This window comes from Pseudopodoces humilis, chromosome 1 (assembly GCF_049639895.1).
Source record: "Pseudopodoces humilis isolate 2021_Gansu_Grassland_sample_001 chromosome 1, ASM4963989v1, whole genome shotgun sequence".
Lineage (NCBI taxonomy): Eukaryota > Metazoa > Chordata > Aves > Passeriformes > Paridae > Pseudopodoces > Pseudopodoces humilis.
This window is the reverse complement of record NC_142200.1, coordinates 110,880,892-110,900,951: the sequence shown is the minus strand read 5'-3', so window position 1 is coordinate 110,900,951 and position 20,060 is coordinate 110,880,892. Positions and strand designations below refer to the sequence as shown.

The 20,060-nt window shown below is 38.1% G+C and overlaps 1 protein-coding gene across 1 annotated transcript in view; it reads right to left on the bottom strand.

Moving 5' to 3' along the window:
- The window catches only part of OSBPL10 (oxysterol binding protein like 10), a 112,884-nt gene that overhangs the window by 38,469 nt on the left and 54,355 nt on the right, over positions 1–20,060 (bottom strand). The window contains exons 5-6 of the mRNA XM_014248530.2: positions 10,505–10,715; positions 1,871–2,025 (exon numbers count right to left, since the gene is read on the bottom strand). Coding sequence (XP_014104005.2) covers positions 1,871–2,025; positions 10,505–10,715 — 366 coding nt within the window. The remainder of the gene's footprint in view (positions 1–1,870; positions 2,026–10,504; positions 10,716–20,060) is intronic.

Sequence of the window (20,060 nt, the reverse complement as noted above, 5' to 3'; positions counted from 1 at the left end):
TTTGTAAAGAACTTCTGGGAATGAATCCTGGTTTAAGCCACTTCCTCGGGGCAAAACCTAATTTTTGCTCATTAAACTGTACTACGACATAATAAAAATTGCATGCCTGATTCCCGCTGCTTCTTGTTGCTCCACCAATCCAGAAACTTCCACTTAGTATTTCTACCAAAAACACTATCTTGAGCTGACCTTTTTGTAACTTAAAAATCTTACTCTCTTTCTGCCCCCACCTCTTTTTGTTCATTTTTAATGGCTAATGCCTCAGGGCCTCCAAACACAAGCTGCTGACTTCAGGAAGACTGTTCACAAAGCACTGAGGAATCTCTACTAGAAACAGTGCTACACTTCCTTGTTCTATTCACCCCTTCAAGGACACTCCCTTCTCAATAAATCATGAGTTTACTATGATTTACTGGCCTTCACCAAGTAAATGCCACAAGCAAAGCAGTACCCAAAGCCACACACACAACTCAGTGTCTCTCATCAGCAAATGAACAGGAAGGGATTGGACTAATAAAAAAATACTGGCATTTAAAACGTGTCATAAATGGCTCAACTCAACTGCAAAATGATACCTTAATATGAGTAAAATCAGCTGCTGCTCTTTATGTTCTTGCTGTAAAGTTCATGTTTCCATATCCCATTTGGCTTTAGTGGATGATCAAGAATAAAAAAGAATACCAACAAAACTAAAAAAAACCTAAAGAAACAGATTTCAGTGGTTCAGCAAGTAGTAACTCCCAAAACAATCTCAAATAGTGCCTTGTCTTAAAACACACTGTAGAAAGTACACTTGGATTATACAAAAAAAGAAATTACACAACTTCCTAATAAAAAGTAATTACAGGTAATTTAAACATTTTGGTAAATGGACACTAGGAGTAACAATTCAAAATTATTTTCCAAGGACAGAGGACCAAAGGAACATGTTTAAAAAAACCTGGTTTATCTGTGAATTTTTTTTAACTATATTCAATTCAACATACTACAAAAGAACGGGGAAAACAGCTTTATTGATGTCTCCAGCCATTACAGATTTTGTTAAAGGCCATGTTGTAAGTTAATTTACGCCATTCCAATTGCCCAGAGCATTCACTAGTTTCTTCAGCTCTTTTGAAAACTCTGTTCCAGTTCTGCAGGTCTCATGTGCTCCAGGTGCCCTATAATCTCTAGGGTCTCAGAGTGTTTTCCTTGTGGGCTGGTCTGGTTACTGAAGCAGACAGCAGAAGCTGGAGACGTTTGTCATGATGAGAGATTTTCAGTGTGTGAGATGTCTGATACGCAGCTGTGAGTCTCCTCAAAGAGTGGATGCTTCAGAACTGCCCTTTACCAAGTAAATGCCACAAAAGCACAAATCAGCTGGTTGATGCAGGATGATGTGAACAAGTTCTGCCCATAATCACTTAACAGGAAAAGGGATCAGGAAATAACATCATTTTTCAACTCAAAGAACACTCAGCTGTACTAAAGAGATGCCCAAGAACAGCAACATAGAAGAACAAGTAACAAGCAAGCAGTGTCTCCTGTCTATCTCAAACCACAAAATAAAGAAATCACTTTTCCTTGAATCAGAGGATAGAAATGTGTACTGACAATCTTTTGATTGCTTTTAAGATTAGGAAAGAAACTGTACACTTGCCAAAGTTTGCTGACCCAAGTAGCTCAGAGAAGTAAAAGCACAGAACAGTATCATCAACTTATGTTTCAAGTTCCTGGAGTGCACTTTTGCATGAAACTTAGCATATTCACAAGTAACTTCAAACAAAAAGTACACTATAAAGGCAAAATACAATAATTTATCAATGAAAGAATCCACCATCACACACGGTCTGTGTCTAACCAACGCCCTACAGAGACCAAGCATGCTTACCTCAGTGTTTGGCTGCAGTGCCTGTGCATCCTGAGCTGCAGATGGTACTATTGCCCATGTAATGTTGGCACTAGCAGATGATAAGGAGCTGAGGGCACCGTTCTTCAGCTGCTCTGTGGAGTGTGACTTGGGCCCAGGCCATCCCAGGATACCTTCTGAAGCAGAAAAACAGGTATCAACTTACAAGAGAAAGATTACAGATTTCCTCCATTCACCTCACCATTCTGCTGATCTAAAAGAGTTGTATCTCCTCTCTGTTTCCATGTGCAGCTTTGCTTTGGCAAAAAATGATCTTGTTCCTTCTGAACTAGCTTATGCAGTATCTCAAATGATACCCTTGCCTTTGGAAGCAAGAAACACCCGAAATAACCAAAGTAAGCACCTTACAGGCCAACTTACCTATGATTTTTTTTAAGTCAGTGAATGTTAGTCCTACCACCAGACCATATAATCCTTATGTATAATCTGGCATACCTTGGAAATTAAGAAAGAATTCTCTACCCACTATTTTCATGGTTATGGTTATAGTAGTTCCCAAGCTATCCAAGTAAACCCTCCATTTCCTCTGCCTGGAATCAAAGTTTTAAGCCTAGCAGCTGCATTTTATTTCTGTCTGCACTGTTAAAAGTTTTTTTCTAGATAAGTACTAAAATGCTTTACTGGTACCAAGACCAATTTAAAAGAGATCTCATTAGAATGAAACGTATTAAATATGAATCAAACAGAACTTGGCATCAGAAAAAAAACATTATTTCTGGGGGCACTTGATTTCCTGGATGGGTCTGTATTTAAGGATTCCATGACAGAAAGGATGATCAGCTAAGGCAAATGCACAGTTCTTCCTCCCCAGCTGCTCTAAAACATAGTCTCAACAGTCAAATCAGTAGCCCTCAGCACAGGACTTAAAATTTCAGCTGTTAATTACACGCTGCTATAAAATGTAGAGATATGGATAAGAAAATCACAGTTCTTCAGTCATTACCATAATTTATATATGAATATACAATTAGTGCCACAGGGAGGACCTCCTCTCATCAATGACAAATTTTTAAGACGACGCAGAGCAACACAAAGTACATGAAAGAACGTGCAATTTCTCTTCTCTGTATCACCAGGGTTACCAGAGATTGCCTCTTGAGTGAAGTAAATGGTCAGATCTGGAGAGACCATGCTGCATACTGTTACATTAACATTTCCATTATTAAAAAATGGGCCACAAATCCCACTGACACAAACTGACAAAACAGTTACAGAGCATTCCTCTCATCTAAAATGGCACCAAGTTATGAAGACACGACAGAAGTTCAGATCTACTTTGCTTAGGGTGCTTTTTTGGCGCCATTTGCTGAAGAAAACATAAGGAAAGCAAAAGCAAATACTTAAGAATAAAATTATTTTCAAAGATCTGAGTAAATAACAGGGGGGAAAAAATCCACCTTTTTTTTCCTTTTTAAAATGTGCATTTCATACAGTTACACAAAATTCCCCTTGCCAAAGGAAGAACATTTCTGTGGCTCTGCTGTCAAATTTCTCATTCTTCAGTATTTTGCAATAACAGATCTCGATCTATTTTTCTGTTTCTCTCCATCAAAAAAACTGAATAATGGATTACTGCTGCTATTTTCCTATTACAGAGGCACTAAAAAAAAAAAATTGAACTGACTTCCCTTTATGCTAATCTTTAAAAATATGTCATCCTATCATTTCCTTGGGCTATCCATTTTCTCTCTGCACAATCTATTTGGGCTTCACTGTAAACAGTTATTTTTGATTATTTTTTAATCTAGTTTATGTAAATAAGCACAATAAAAAGCTCCTACTGAACAAGTACCTGACTTCAGGGGGAATTTTTAAATGTGAACATTTACTTCAACATCACAAACATATTTTTATAAACACTATACTAGTTATTCTCTTCAGTGCAAACACATTGTAAAAAGACCTTTGTATTTCTCTGCACATTTTAGAGTCTCTGAGAGACACAGAAACTGTTAGAACTAGGCAAGCATGTTTTCTCTCCTGTACCAAGGGCAATGCTACCCTCACAAAACAACAAATCTTGTCAGTCTAATCAAATTTTAAACAGATCTTAGAAATACATTATGACTTAACCAACACCAACAGGATCCCAAGAGTTAAGATCCAAATTATATTAAAGCACATTCATTTCCTCAACACTTCTGCATATGAAAAAAATTGTTTTGTTAAACCACGCATCTGGAATGTGACTACTTTGCAGAAGAGAAAAATGCAGGGAAAGACACTTAGCCGCACAGCACAAAAATCTAAACAAATAAAGAGTATCTCTCTGAACAAGTTGAAAAATATTCCCACCTAGTTTCAAAGTGCCATCAGAGAACCGGTTATGATCTTCAATCTACAATATCATTCTGAGATGTCAGCATTCTCACACCATCCCAAGGGACTTGCCATATATCTAATACAGCAGCTCACGTTTCAGGCAAAAGCAATCTCTGATGAGAGAACTCATCAGAAATTATCTTAAAATCAACTAAGACTAGAATACAGTATCTGTGTAGAAAGTGAAAGGCTGTAACAATATGGCTCCTACTTTACTCATATTATCAGTTTCCAAAAATTTTTGGGACAGTTTTTCAGGCTTTTTTTTTTTTTCAGTTTTTCAGCACACCCAAAATGTTCTCATCTGCACTACTACAAAATACTCTTATCACAAAACAGTACAGGTATCGCTGTTGTCTGTGGCATATCTAATCCAGCTGTTTTACTGGAATTTACTCTTCACAGACTGAGCTGACATATGTATGTCATTTGATCCACTCTAAGGAGTTGCCATCTTTGCCACAAAAATTTCTATCACTAGTTCATTCCCTGTTCTTATACAGACTTTAAAAAAATTTACATATATATATATAAATTAAACACAATATGAGAAAGTTGATCTTCTGAGTTAGATAAGAATAGGAAGAAACTGCTGTCATTGGTTTGGGGTTTTTTTAAGCCAGATTTTTTTTCTCTGTTCTCAGTCACAGCCAAAGACAGCTGACAGAAAGGTAAATTCTAATCTATTTTGATACATTTCAGGACTCTAAAGGAATTCTCCAGAAAGGCATTCACAAATTATATAAAAGTATTGACAACTACATAACTACTTTACAACTTGCTTTAAGACTACGCAATGCACTGCACTAATTAAAACAAAACATCTGTTTCTGCAGTCAAATATGCAAAAATTAGAAAGGATGTACCAAATACACAACTAGTAAAATAAGCCAGACCCCTTCTACCTGCACAGCATTGGTTCTGTAGTTCTAGAGTGAAAAGCCAAGTCTGACTTAACTGAGAGTTCAGAGCATATGTATATACAAAACAAGAGTACTTACAGAACATACCCAAAAATTAGCTTCTTTCCCTCTTCCCCTCAACACCAGCTTCCACTGTGATGAACACGCAGCAGACAAGCACACCAAGGCACATGAGAACACTTGTACCTAAGCAAGGTACAGCATCCAGACACAACCTATTTGTCCTTTCCATATAGCAACGCTACAGCTCACAAACATCTATTTTAGAGGGCACAATAGGTTGTATCCCACACAAATGCCCTCAGGAGAAACATCTTTCCCTTCTACAGGTGCACACTGCAGGAGTGGGGGGAGTTCTCTCCAAAGAGAAGGTTTACAGGAGATTTTTTCAGTTAAGCAATGTTGATAATTTCCTTTTGGTGGTTTTGATTTTCTGGGTACTTGATATCTTCAAACTCACTTTTGCACGATAAATGATGCATGAAATATGCTTAATACCTATCTCAATTCCATAACAAAAGCCTTTCTAATTTTAAATCCTCTTGTCTTGCCTGGGAGACTACAAAAAAAAAAAACCAACAAAACAACTTACTTTTTTTCCCTGGCACAATCGTAAACATCTGTTGATAACACTTTGATAACGTATTTTAAAAATGTACTCTAACAAATATCCCCTAACAGTGCAGTGGTAGGCCTTGAGGAGAAACCAATATTAGATCTGGATTCCTTCCCCTACCAGGGATGGATGTAACAGTTTGTTTAATCCCTACAGCACACTGAACCAGCAAGAGCAAATGGCAGCTGCATCTCTGCTTTTCACATGAGAGTGTATTTGCTAATGTTGTGTGGGGAGTAGAAAACAATGTGATCTTCCAGTGAAAGAAGAACATGTAAGGAATAATGTATTAGCCTTTAGATACAACAGCAAATTGTTCTGGTTATTCTTGACAGAAGCAAAACTGGTGATGGTGCAATTAAGGGAGAACTGACTGACCAAGCCAACTTTACTAAAGTATACCAGTAACAAAGAGTATGTACTCCTCTGTCTTCTTCCCTCACTCTTCCCTGCCCACACGCATTTAAGCCCAAACAAGGACTGACTTACCTGCCCGTTTTTCTCTCTTGTCATCTCAGCTGCAAGAGAATGCCTAGCTGTCTTTTGTCAACAAACTGAAAGCATCTAGGTTTTTGCCTTTCCTGTCCATTTATTTTCTCCAAAAAAGGAGGCAATAGAGAATAAAAAGCTCAAGTATACCCCATCCCCAGCTCAGAATCATCTCCGATCCATTTGTTTCCATGGGAGCCAAAATCAGCAGCACTTGCACACTAAAGTGAACTTCAAAAAATCCATAGTAAGGATGAGTTTGGTTTTTGTTTCTAAAAATCTTAAGGAAAACAGAATGTTCTACAGTTTGGAAAAGCAGGCAAGGGAGAGACAGAAAAATATAGGAGGGAACTCCTATTGGGAAGATGCTTTATTCAGTAAAGGAATGGCTAACCTGAAATGCAGATTAAAAGAACGAATTGTGATCTGTGCAGGCTGGTACTACAAGAGAGGATTCTGTCTGCCAAAACACTAAAATGAAAAAGAATAAAACAGACCTAAAACACAACATACGCAGAGCTACACTAAAACAAACATTCAAGTTTGCTCTGTTCCCAGTCTGGGAGGGAAGAATGTTAACAGTTGCAGTCAACAGGCTCTGGAGATACTCTTCTGCCAAAGGCTGTATACAGAGCTGGAAAAAAATAACACTAGATCTTCTGAAGTTAGAAATTAAGACAAAAGTTTCTTCTCCACATTTTTATTTCCAAAGGTGTCCACTCCTTGTCTGCATGCTAGATAAACTCAAGCTTGTCAGAAGGCACTTCAGATGTACCTAAGTGGTGACATTCCCAGCCAAAAAGAAAGGCCTTGACATTTTCCTCCATGCTACAAAAAAAAAAAAACAACAAAATTCCCAGCCCAAAGAAGCTTGTAGAGATGCAATCCCTCATCCTGTACTCACACTATATGTAACCAACACTTTCAGCTAGTAATACCCTTCTCCAGCATATTTTCAATGAAAGAAAAAAAAATACAAAAATATAGCCAGTGATCAATGCACATACCTTTAATAATGACAGCTAGAAATTACTTTTGACATTATTTGACATTATTTTTACTCAAAAGTAGAAACAGAGACAGGATTTTTGCTTCTGTCTGTTCTTGTTGATGTACTTCCAAAAAAGACAATCACAAAGACCCTTCCATGAAGCTTCAGAGTGGAAATAAAAAATTTATTGATTAGCCCTCAAGACAAGATTGAAGACTTCATTTTAATCTTCATGTCTGCTTGTAGGCTTGAGGTCTAAGACTGACAATTCGTGAGAAACATGAAATGGAAAAATCACGTCATCCTTAAACTATTCCATTAGAAAGGATGCCATAAAAATATTTTAAGTCATGATCCACATAATTGTAGATTCTGGACAAGATTCCACTAAAGTGAATGCCAAGCTGCTTTCTTTCTATTCTAATTACTGGAAAACAAAGCAACAAAAATTTTTACATCAAAATAAAGAAGACACCTTTTTTTTTTCCTGTTTAAAACAACAAATGTCAGTAAATCTGTTTAAAATAGCTACTAATTAATTATAAACTTGATGAGAGCTTTCCGTAAGTACTAGATCAGAAACTCACAGCCACCTTTAAGTCCTTGCTTTAGAGGCAGTAAGACTGCAAGGCCTCCAGTGCCCAGGGAAGTCAGCAAAACTTACACAGTCGGGCATGCAGGCTCCAAAGACAGATGGAAAGGTATAGAGAAAGCAGTTTAAGTAGATATATATCTACTTTTAAGGCAGTTCTCTCTCTTTATGGCATAACTGTGAGAGCTTTGGATGCTGAAGGAAAGCAAACTCAAGTCACCCAAGCTAAGCAATTGAGTATTTCTCACACTCAGCACAAGAAGACTCCTGCCTGGCTGGACTGGATTGCTTTCACAAACTGTAGGCTAGAAGCAAGAAAATAAATTATCAAATTCCTATCTTGTGTTTATCTATGCATTCTGCCCCACAATGCCTACTAACACCTGTACACCACACAAGAGGTAATATGACAGCACTGGGATGGAAGCATTCAGCAATAAATTGCACAGGGCCGTGACATCTCACAAGAAAGGTGTTTGAGAATCCCTATCACAGGAGCACATGCTTTCTAAACTAACAAGAGTAATTTTCACCTGACAGTGACAGTTCTGTTGTACCTGCTGGGTATAAAATTAAAAGAATTCACCTGGAGGACACAATCAAAATTAACTAGATCATCTCTCGGAATTAGAGTTTGCTAGGGGATTACTTAAAGGCTTTAGTCTGAATAGGTATGAGCTTATGCAGCTTTGATGACTCTGAAACTCTACCGACTCAGCAGAAACGTTAAGTCTATCAAAGTATGCCTGGCAAAGATTAAGTGTGTAAGAAAATCAGCAATCAAGACTTGTAGGCCAGGTTCTTTCAGGCAACTGTGTTGCATAATAAGGCCTAGGGAAAAAAATCATTTCAGTCAGGGAGAAGAGACTAAATATTTCAGCAGCTTTTAGTTCCCTTCTTAGTTTTTTTTTTTTTTTTTTTATTTCTATACCAAAGAATAAGCCCACGCACACACTGAATAATTAACTGCTTGCATTCAAGTTGTCACAGTTACACCAAAGATGGTGGTGTGAACCAGTGCTACAGAATTTGGATTCCTGAAAGGATTCACATGCAAGTTTACAGTCCTAGGAAGAACAAACAAAAACACTTATTAGATTTTATAATTCACTATTTCATAGTCATGGCTTCCCTTTTTTTTTTTTAAAAAAAAAAGGGGGGGATTCCCCTTAAGCAATTACTAATGTTTTGATTGCTTTTTTCTCTTCTTGACCACAGATCCTCAAAAACCATTATCAAGTCAAAACAAAGACAATGATTTAACAGAAGATTATGTGGACACAGATTCAAGGACAAGTATACCTCAAGTCATCCATCTCTTGACAGTTCACTTAGAACACATCAAGATGAAAAACAACCTTCAGGGACCTTGAAACTAGAAAGTAACTTTTCTTTGAAGGATGCTTTTCATCTCTGTTTCAAACCATTCTTTTCTGAAATAAAGTTATATCAAATAATTTAATTCAATGCACTTTATCATTACTACTTAGATAAGTAAAGGGAGGGGTTTCATTTTCAACAAGAAAGTAGCAATTATTTTTAAATCAAGTTCCTTTATGAAACCAAGCAGAATCTGGATACGGGAAAGTCCGCACATACCATAGGGCAGGTGTCAAAAGAATTAAAATTGTTTTTTCCAAGAACTACTTTCACATCATTTTCCTGCTTCGCAAGTAGCCCTCTCAACATTTCTACTCTCCTCACTATGGGAATGTTTCAGAGGCTGTCCCACTGTGCCATCTCTCAGCAGCCTGAGGACATATCCTGACCCGTAGTGAACCTACTGCAAGTGAGGGCAGCTGGGGGAGGACTGTTGTGAAAGCACCCGAAGAAAACACAAAAAGCCACTCCCTATGCAGAGCTCTGCTGCTGCTGCTTCTCTTACACCAACACTTGCTGTTGTTCGTAAGACTTGGCAGTGCAGTCTATGCATGAAAAAACGCTAACCACTCTTCCAGAAAGCTCAGGGTCCATCTTCCGATATTATGGACAGATACAAAATTGGGTGAACTGACAAGACCAAGGCACATGGGGACTGAGAGGCTCATGCCTGCAGACCTCTGTGGAGTATCACACTGGCATTTTAGGCTCATAAAATTTGCCAGAGATTTTTTTTTTTTTTAGAAGCATGGAGAACTCTTTCCAGACTCAAAGAAAACCACAGATCCAAATAAATCCACCTCAACAGCATCCTTCCATGCAGAAAACTGGATAAAAATTACTTTCACCATAGAACTGCATAGCATTATTTTTATCAAACAAATCTGTATTGAGATTGAAATCTATTAAAGAAAAAAGGAGGGGGAGCAAACCAAAACAACCAAGCTAGTTCCGCACTGCCATTAACTATGTATATGTACATAATACCTCAAAAATGTAGGTTTATATATACCTCTTCTCCATGTGCCATTTTTTGGTATTGCTGTCTTCAGGACTGGATTTTTCTGAGAAGAGTCAGGACCACCTCTTATCCTCCTCTCTTCTGATTTCAATACATTTTGCACCCTTTATTAGGCAAAGAACTACAGTGCTTGAGGCTGCAGAAGCTCACAAGCTGTTCATCCCAACTTGCCTCTCTGAGAATGGCTAATTTTGGCTGCTTTGTATCATAATAAAATACCCCAAGGCATATGAAACAATACCCAAAGGAGCTTGTGCTCACCTGATGACAGTGTCCTGTTATGCTGTTGGCCCACTTGATGCATGCTTTGCTGTAGTAGACTCAGGCATTCTCCAAGGCAGCTCAGGGTGGCAGCAGAGGTAGCTTTTAAAAGTAGCAAGTCCTGATCCAAGGCAGTAAGGGGTCCAGAATTTGGGAGAGCTTCAATGGCTTGTACAAGATTCTTCTGTTGTCCTTCAGCTTGGCTCATGATCTGTAAAGGTCCAAAAACATCTGCTGTCATAGGAAACATCACCAGGTAGCTGTTAAATTCTTATGGATTGAAATAGTGACTAAATGTGAAGAACTACCACAAATGGATGTTAATGTTCTGATCCAAACATACCATATACTCACCTACAAAAACGAAGGGCTTGAGACTACCAAAGGCCTGTAAAAATGTCAAGACTATGTTAGAGAAAACAGTCTCTTAAAATAGTAGGTTCACAGTAGGTTTATTAGTGACTCATACTCTCTGAAAGTCTTTGTAAGGAAAAGTATGAAAATTCTACTTCCTTCTCCATTATTAATTTAGGCTTAGATTTTCTTGCCTTTGTATGTGATCTGAGACGCCCAAAGAAGTTACACTGTCCCTCCTCCCTTCCTACATAAAGTATCTCATCACAGTTTAAGAACAGGCATTATTCCCTTCTCAAACTTCATTAAGGACATGTTTTCACAAAATGCAGTAATTTTTAAGTTTACAGACATTAGCATAAGAAGCAACTTAGAGTACTTATTTCATATTCAATACGAATACCAGCTGTCAGGCAGAAAATTAACCTCTTCCTAGATTTGGACCATCCAGATGAATACAAAAGGAGTGCTTGTATAGCAGGTAAAAACACTATTTAAGCAGGCTGCTCTTTAAGCAAATTGGCAAGCTTTCAAAATCCTAAAGCCAAAATAAAAAGGAGATGTTCAAAATTTCTCTCTCCGTTTTTACAGCCCACAGGAAATCATCTATGTACATGACAAGCCTCTTACACTTACCTTGCAAAAAACTTAGTGCAAAAACTTACAGGTCTACCACTTGAGGTTTCCAGAGCTTGCAGAAAACGCTATCTGAAGACATCATAATAAACAAAGATTCAAGCTCCATTTGTCCACACTACCATACTATAAAAATGCATTATGAACTTCATGATTATTTTTATTATCATTATTATATTTTCAAGTACTGTGTGCTTCCTGCAGCCTTCCTATGCTACTGTATATTGACTGATTAAAAAATGTATGTTGAATGAACTGAAAAGCTAAAATGGAAACTGAGCTCAGATATGCAAATAACCACTCTTGCAAAAAAGGACTAGAATTACACAAGAAACTGTTGTTGCAGTTCATAAATTTAGCCAAATGCCTTGCTGAAGGTTAACATGACATTTTAATAATCAACACTTAAAACAGAGGCCAAAACTTCAGTAAAAGCTACAGAAAATTCCCTCTGGCAGAAAACACGACCTGTCAGAAGGTGACACAGACCCCTTCAATATGCAGCTTTAGGGACCCACAGAATCAATCCCAGGCAATGCTCTACTTTCAGAAGTCACACAGCATGAATCTCAGCTCCACAGATGGACAAGGCTTCAAAGATAAAACAAAAATACCACGGACACACACCTATGCTAGTATTCCTCCTTCATGGTAAGAGCACAAGGAGGCAGAGGTAACAGCCAGGAGAAAAAAGATGACCATCTCCCTGGAAGACTAAACAATATAATTGTATGGGAAACTGCTTCTCTCCTTTTCCCATTCTGCATAAGAGTGTGAAATTGAAAACCTGACTTTCTCATACTTCAAAGTGACAGAAATGTTCTATTTAAATTTCCAAGTGACTAGTTTTCCTACTTTTTTTTTTTTTTTTGGTGGAAACAGCTTACAAATCTAAGATTTTCTTCCATAAAAAATAAAAATAAAACCAAAAGCAAAACTTTGAAAACGTCAAACATTTCCATTTTCCCCTCTCCCTTGATAAAGGACTATATTCTTCTGCAGGTATTACAGGAGCATAGGATAAATTTGTCAGGGAGTTTAGAAAGCATGTGGAAAATTAACTGAACGTTTGCAGCTATCACCCAGACTAAAACTTTACAGGCTTTTGTCAGCTGTATTCTTCTTGGATGAGGACAAACTTCAATAAAATCAATTATTTATTCTACCTTTATCCAAAACTAGGTGTTGGTCCAAGTCTTAGTGTTTTCTAGCTGTCCTAAGAGCTTTAAAGCAGCCTTTTGATTCACCTTTTCCCTGCTACCTAGTTTCATGCTACAGCTGTGATACCAGTAGCTGGTCTACAGACATGACACAGCAGAAGACATCTGGAACTGCAACATCTGTATAGGTTTTAAAGTATTAGAACTTGCCGAACATTTACTGCTCAAGCACTGATCAAAACCACACTGTTTAAGGTGCTGAATGTCCAGAACAAAGATTAAGAACCCCCTCTATTCTAAAGTGACGGATCAACTCTATGGCAAAAAGGATAAGGAAATTACACATATTATTGAAATAACTGAACTTTTTTTACATTTGCCAATTTTTTTTAAAGATTTTGACAAAAGATTTCAGAAGAGCTGAAGTGTAGTTGTTCTACAGAGAGTAAATCAAGGAGAAGCTACCACAAAAACATCAAACCATACCAGATGAAACTCATTAAACACATTAACCCTTAACAGGAGAGCCACTAAGTCATGCAGTTACAGCATCATCCTCTGTCTTACTGGTGGGTCTATTTTTTGCTTTCTCCCAGGAGAGGAGAGGCAAAATGCTTGATTTACTAGCACTCTAAGCTTGTTTCAAAACCAGAATGAAAAGCTTTGGCTTTGAGAAAGGAAAGTTTTTAACTTTCCTTTTCCAAAGTGAAATAACTTGCCTAATTTTGAATGACTTTGCTCTTACTTGGGGTTATTTTAGCACCTTACAATTCTCCATCCTTCCCATTTGCAAATACAGACAGCTCAAAGTAGTGTCTCTCTATCTGTAACAACAACAAAAGCTATTTGCCCATGTCTCCTCACCAAATATTAATCCATTTCTCTTTCCACCCTTGTTTTGGATTTGACACCTCCTCTTTACCTAATTTTCTTCTACTATTCTTCACCTACTATTCTTCTCATACTATTACAAAACAACTGCACATTCTCAGGAATGCACTGAAATTTCAAGAATACAACTTTATGACAGATGTACAGTAAAAAACTTGAAAGAATCATCAGGAGGACTACATGTATTAAAAGGAATTATATGTGTGCAAATATTAGGCATTATTAGGCTTGCATATTCTTAATTGCAAAATGTTCAGGAAGAGGAAGCCTCATCCTATGAAGACACCAGCTCAAATGCATGGTTTGCTTCTTTCTCCATCTTCTGCCTGATGCAGGAGAACAAGCAGATGACCTGTGCTCCCTATTAACAGCTGCTCCTGAAGCATGAAGGAGATTCAGACCTTTTAGCCTGTCAGAAACTCTTAGGTATTGTCTGTGTTCTTATAGTGGATTGACTTTGGCTGGTTACCCAGTGCCCACCACTTCCCCTCCTTGGCTGAACAACAGAAAGTTTGGGGGTCAAGATAAGGACAGGGAGATCACCCAATTGCCATCATAGGTAAAACAGACTCAACTCACAGAAATCAGTGTGATTAGTACCAATCAGAGTAAGGTAACAAGAAAATAAAACCAAATCTTACTTTCCCCCCACCCCTCCCTTTTCCCAGGCTTAACTTCATTCCCAGTTTCACTACCTCCATCCCCAGAGCAGCAGAGGGGGAGTTACAGCCTGTTCATGACACATTGTCTCTGTCACTCCACCCTCCTTGCTCTCTTTCCCTGGTCTAGCACGGGAAACAGAACTGCACGAACTGCTCCAGCACAGGTCTTTCGCAGGGTCACAAGTCCTGTCAGCAAATGCTTCATTCACCCTGAGCTTCCCACAGGGTCACAGCCTCTTTCAGGCATCCATCTGCTCTGGCAGGGTCCTCCACAGGATGCAGGTGGATCTCTGCTCACCACAGAACTCCATGGGCTGTAGAAGGACATCCTGCTTTACCATGAGCTGCACCACAGGTTGCAGAGAAATCCTTGCTCCAGTACCTGGAACACCGCCTTCCCCCTCCTTCATCACTGGCTTTGGTGTCTACAGCTGCTTCTCTCACATATTCTTACTCCTCTCTTCTCTGGCTGCTGTTGAGCAGCAGTTTTTTCCCCCTTCTTAAATGTTATCCCGGAGGCTCAACCACTGTGGCCGATGGGCTTGGCCAACTGTTTGTCCACCTTGGAGCCAGCTGGCCTTGGCTCTGTCACACATGGGGAAGCCCCTGGCAGCTTCTCACAGAAGCCATGCCTGTGGCCCTTCTCATACCAAAGCCTTGCCACACAAAGCCAATACAATTCTCCTGAAGAACACTACACTCAAAGAAACCTGCCATCCAATGACCATCTCATGAATGGCAGAATGCAACAGCAAACATCTGTGATGATTTTCCTCACTAGGTCATCCCCTCCCTACCACTTGCTCCAAAACAGACAATCCACAGCTTTTGTTGCTGCCTGCTTCCTCCTCTCAGAAGGAAGTTAACGTACTGTGTGATTGCCTTCCCTACTTACCCCAACCACAGAAACTGCTACCTACTCCTTCTCAGCTGGAACTGAGAACTGTGCTCTTGCCTGTTGTGAGCACATAGCCAATCGGGATGCAAGAGACCAAACACTTATGTGACAAGAATACAAATGGTAAGAAAAAATTACTAATTCTCAGGGTTATTTCCACAGTATGTGGAAGATAAGCAGAAAAAGCCATGAGATAACCTAGGTTTGCAAAGAAATTTATTTCAGATATAATAAGATGAAAGATAAGATTCTTTCATGCGGTAAATAAGCTAAAATTAGTTATTAAAAATTAATTTAGGAAGTAAAAATGAAGAATTGAAGTGTATTTTCCATGCTAAAAGAAAAAAATACAGGAATTCGACATTTTGTTAATATACTAGATGATACATTAATCTTTCCCATACAGAGAAATCATCTTAAAAAATCTGAATACCAGTGTTGATTTAAGGCTTCAATTTGCTTCTGAAACTAGAATAAGAAAGGGAGAGATTCCAAATTATTAAGTATAATAATAAATAATCTCTATTCAGATTTTTCCTCCCATCCGACAACAAAAATAAATAGAAACTTCAAAGGAAGAAAACTGAATAGCCACACCTGAATTTAAGAGCATACGATTGCTTTTAACATGATTTTATTTAAAATGCTTTTGTTATGTGGACTCCAAGACTAACAGGCGTAAGTCTGTTTGTCTAGGACAGACGTGTATCATCAGAGCATCTTTCTTTCCAGAATTATTGATCCTACAAGATTTTGCCCAATTAACACAGTGCATCACAATAACCTAAAGCAAACACCAGCTTTATGCCATCTGTAAAACTTCTCAATCCACAGCTGCCAGCGGGGCACCTCCCAAGACAGTGACTTCAGGTCAAAGCAAAGGAAGAATGACATCAGCCATATTACCTCACAGGGCAAGCAGACACTCTCCCTTTGTCACAGAGGCCACGTGGAGTTGGACAAGAAAACAAGTAGCATCACCAATCCCATCTTTCTACATAATGATTTAAACACTTCAGATCATCCTACCTTCCTTATAGAATATAAAACATGAGATTCTTCAGACCATGACAGCCACAGTCCAATACACATATGAGCAATTTCAATTTTAGTTCAATTTTAGTTTAAATGTTGTATAAATGTACTTTAAATAGTGTTGATAATATAATTGAATCCTTTTATAGTCAGTATTAAGATATGCCTACCCATGCATGAAGAAAAATCCAAAACACTCCAGAGAAAAAAAGAATGTTTTTTTAGCACTGAAAGCCCACAGAAATTCTGTATCATCAAGCTTCTCTGTGACATGGATAGAAATCATTCATGAAAGAGACATTCTGCTCAATCAGTTAATAACTCTCTTTCTTTACCATAGTAATCTTTGTGCACCATCACCAGCAGCACGTGGTCTGACAACTTATCTGTAGGCAATTTCTCTGAAAGATTTAATGCAGGGATTTTTATTTTTAAATCTTTTCCATTATTGACTGCATTCAAGTTGAAAACAGTTATTAAAACATGGGAAAATAAACAACACAATAAAAAGTACTTATACGAAAAACAGAGCATCTGTAAAAATAAACAGTTGTGTGGAAAAATCTTTAGACAAATAGTAATAGAAATGCAAGATGCATCACTTCCTTAAAGTCAAGCTGTCCTTGTGAAGTTTACTGCTTTTAAAGACTGGGAAATAGCAAGTTTGCTGCTGCACTCTCTTTTGGCAGGATTTGATTGTGCTTGGTGCATCATTTATGGTGGGTTTTTCTAATATGAAAACAGTCTCTGACACATGCACACACATACACTTTCTGGAAATACAGGTTTTTTTGCTTTTTAGAAAATAGTACCAGAAAAATAACTTTTCAGAAAACACTGGGAAAGGACAGGAGGTGAGACCAGCTTTTCAAACTACTCTAGAATAAGTCACAAGTAATACATGAGTCAGGATATTTAACCATTGTTAAACATTCATATTTCACAGGAGTTTGGGGTTTTTTCCTTTTGTTTCATAGAAAATACCTCTTTTCTTAAAAGCAAAAGCAAATTGAGAATAGAAGAGTCCACACAAAAGAAATAAAAACCTTCTGAGTCACTGTAAATGTGATATATTGTGTTGCCACATGAACACGCTGCTAATACAGTCATCAATTCTGACCTTGAGCTCCTCTTGTAATCTTGACCTGTATTTCATCAACACCACAAACTGTCATATTGCAAAAATTGAAAGTTAAAACAGCCAGTGTAAGTAGTAGAATATGTATATATATATATATACACACACATATATCTATCAAGAATATATCAAAATGTAAGATACTGATACCTGGAACTCCAGTGTCACTAAAGCAATCACATCAGTCACTAAATGGACACACTGGCTACCAATTCAGCTCATATTCACAAATCCAATTCCATTAAACTTGCCCACTTTCCATTATTCTGAAAAAGGAAAGAGCGTCAACACACATGCAAGGAGACTACCGTAAATACCATTAAACATCAGCTCAGAAAGTATATCTCATCAACTGAGATGTCTAGCAAATGAAGGTAACTTGTACAAATGCAGTAAAAGTGAATTTGTTCATTTATTTTTCAAATTTAATGCACTGTTGTTTTGACTTAGGCACAACCACTGCAGAGCAACTGAACTTTTGCTTTGACTTGAACTACTGAAGAGAATTCTCAGACTACTCAAGGTTAATTGCTATGTTCATCTTACTACTTGACAAAAATTTTCTGACAAGGATTTACAGACTTCACTCTTCAGTAAAGTCACGTAACAGATCTTTCAATGGGATTTCATCTGTAGCATGCAATCCAGGAAGACAAAATTACAGCTGAATATATAACTAAGGCGAGGTAACTAAGAACAGAGGTTGCTGCTGCAAGTACTCCAATAGCTAACAGAAATCTCTTATCAAGATGATTTTGCACTTCAGCTTTTAGTCCAGTGTAAAAGCACATACAAGACCAGATGACCACCAGTAACGTATCTGTACACTTTGCTTGTAATTAAACTTGACCTTCAGACCAAAAAGAACCTCCTTAAACTGTAAACGGGAAGGAGTTCTACCCACAAAGCTTCAGTCTGGAGTAAGACCCACAGCAGCCTCTGTGAACATCACTATGCTAATGACAAAAAATGTTTTAAGGAAGGATCCTAGAACAGTAAGATACTTTTAGAGCCTCTTGGAAAGATGGAACCAGATAATGACAGCTGTATCAGCTGTCCTTTCCCGTTTACTGCTTCCCTCCCATTACCAGGAAAAAGCACGAAATTCTCCATTATCACCACCTCAGGATAGCAGCCAGCTTGACCTTAATTATTTTAATGAAGCAAACAATGAACATTAAAATTGGAATGACTTGTTATATAATAGTTATTAAGGTTCAGACACATACATCCTATCAACAAAGCTTCAAAGGAGCAAGTTAATTTTCATTTGGCATGTAATTTGCAGACAGAGACACAAAAAGTGACGGAACAAACAGAACTATACCTCTGACAATCAGGATGGAAGCTAATCACAAGGGCACATTTCTTCTCTCTTCAGTCCTTGTCTCTGCTTTCACAATTTTTTTTCCATCAGAGGAGAATGAAAAACAAGATTTCTCCACCCCCATCTATTATATTGTTGTCTTTTCCCTAACCAGGAACCCACAATCTCTGTTACAGGAAAATCTGAAAAGGCAGTTGTTACATATCTTCATTGTCTCAGCTAACAAAACATTATTTCCTTTGGGGTTTTGTTCTGGCTTTTTGGCTCAGCCTTCTCACCATGGGCTCCACGGGGTGGTTCCTTGTGAGGAAAACCTTACAGAGCAAACATCAAATGTCATCAGGACTGGGTCTAAAAGCCATGTCTAAGATAACCAGAAAACCAGGGAATGGAGGAGGCAGGCTGGCTCAATTGTTTCCTGTTCTCTGCTACTCTTACCAATCTGCTGCTGTCCCACTGGTCATCATCCTGGGGCTATGAGCTCTCCACAAACACCAGCACAGGGTTTACCCTCCAGAGAACAGCACCTATTTACCTATTTCTGTCATGAAAATTTTAATTGTCTAGTTAAATTTTTCATATACTAAACATGAAACTATGCTCCTTTTTTTAAGCCTTTGATTCCTATTTTGTGTCTTCAAATTGGACTTTGCAACTTGGACACTTACTGCATATCTTCTCAATATAATATAATTCTGTTTTTCACAGACAACATTCATTAATCATTTGATGAACTACAGACTTCTCTTTGGCCTACTATCCAGTAGCTTATCAATCATGCCTGCAAGCTCCCTTGTTATTAGTTGCACAGTTACAATAGTAAGACTTCATATTTTGTAGGTCTGAATACTATTGCTTCAGTCAATAAAGTTACCAGATTTGGAGGAGAGAGGAAAAGAGAGACACAAGTCTTTTTCAGCTGAATCGTCTGGAAGCCTTAAACACTCCACGCAGTGGCAGAGGAGGAAAGCTAATCTAACCTCCCAAGAAATTCTCAGTTGGTTGCAGCTCCAGTTTATGAGAAGAAGTTCCTCCATTCCTCCCTTTAAAAATAGGCAGAAGCTCAGCAAAAAAGTGAGCTGACCTAACTTAACTGCCTGTTTTACAAAAGTATCATCCTGTTCAGAAGAATGAAAGACATAAATTTCATTTTTTATTTTTTGATAAATGGATAAATTTAACAGATCTATCTCCAAACACCAAAAATTATATGATATCTGTGATTGTCAGTGTTCTCTGGGACTTCACGTAAACACTTTATTTGGATGCAAAGCACTCCCAAAGACAATCTGAGTGTTCTGAGTTTCTAAAGAAGTCTGCTTTTTTCATCTGGGAAGCAGAGAGGCAGCAGAGAGAGCTCCACAGCCCTCGCAATACAAATGGTTAGTCAAGACGGTCAAAGCAGTTCTGGCAGGATCCCTGAGAATACCTCTAGAAATCTCAGCAAAACAGCCC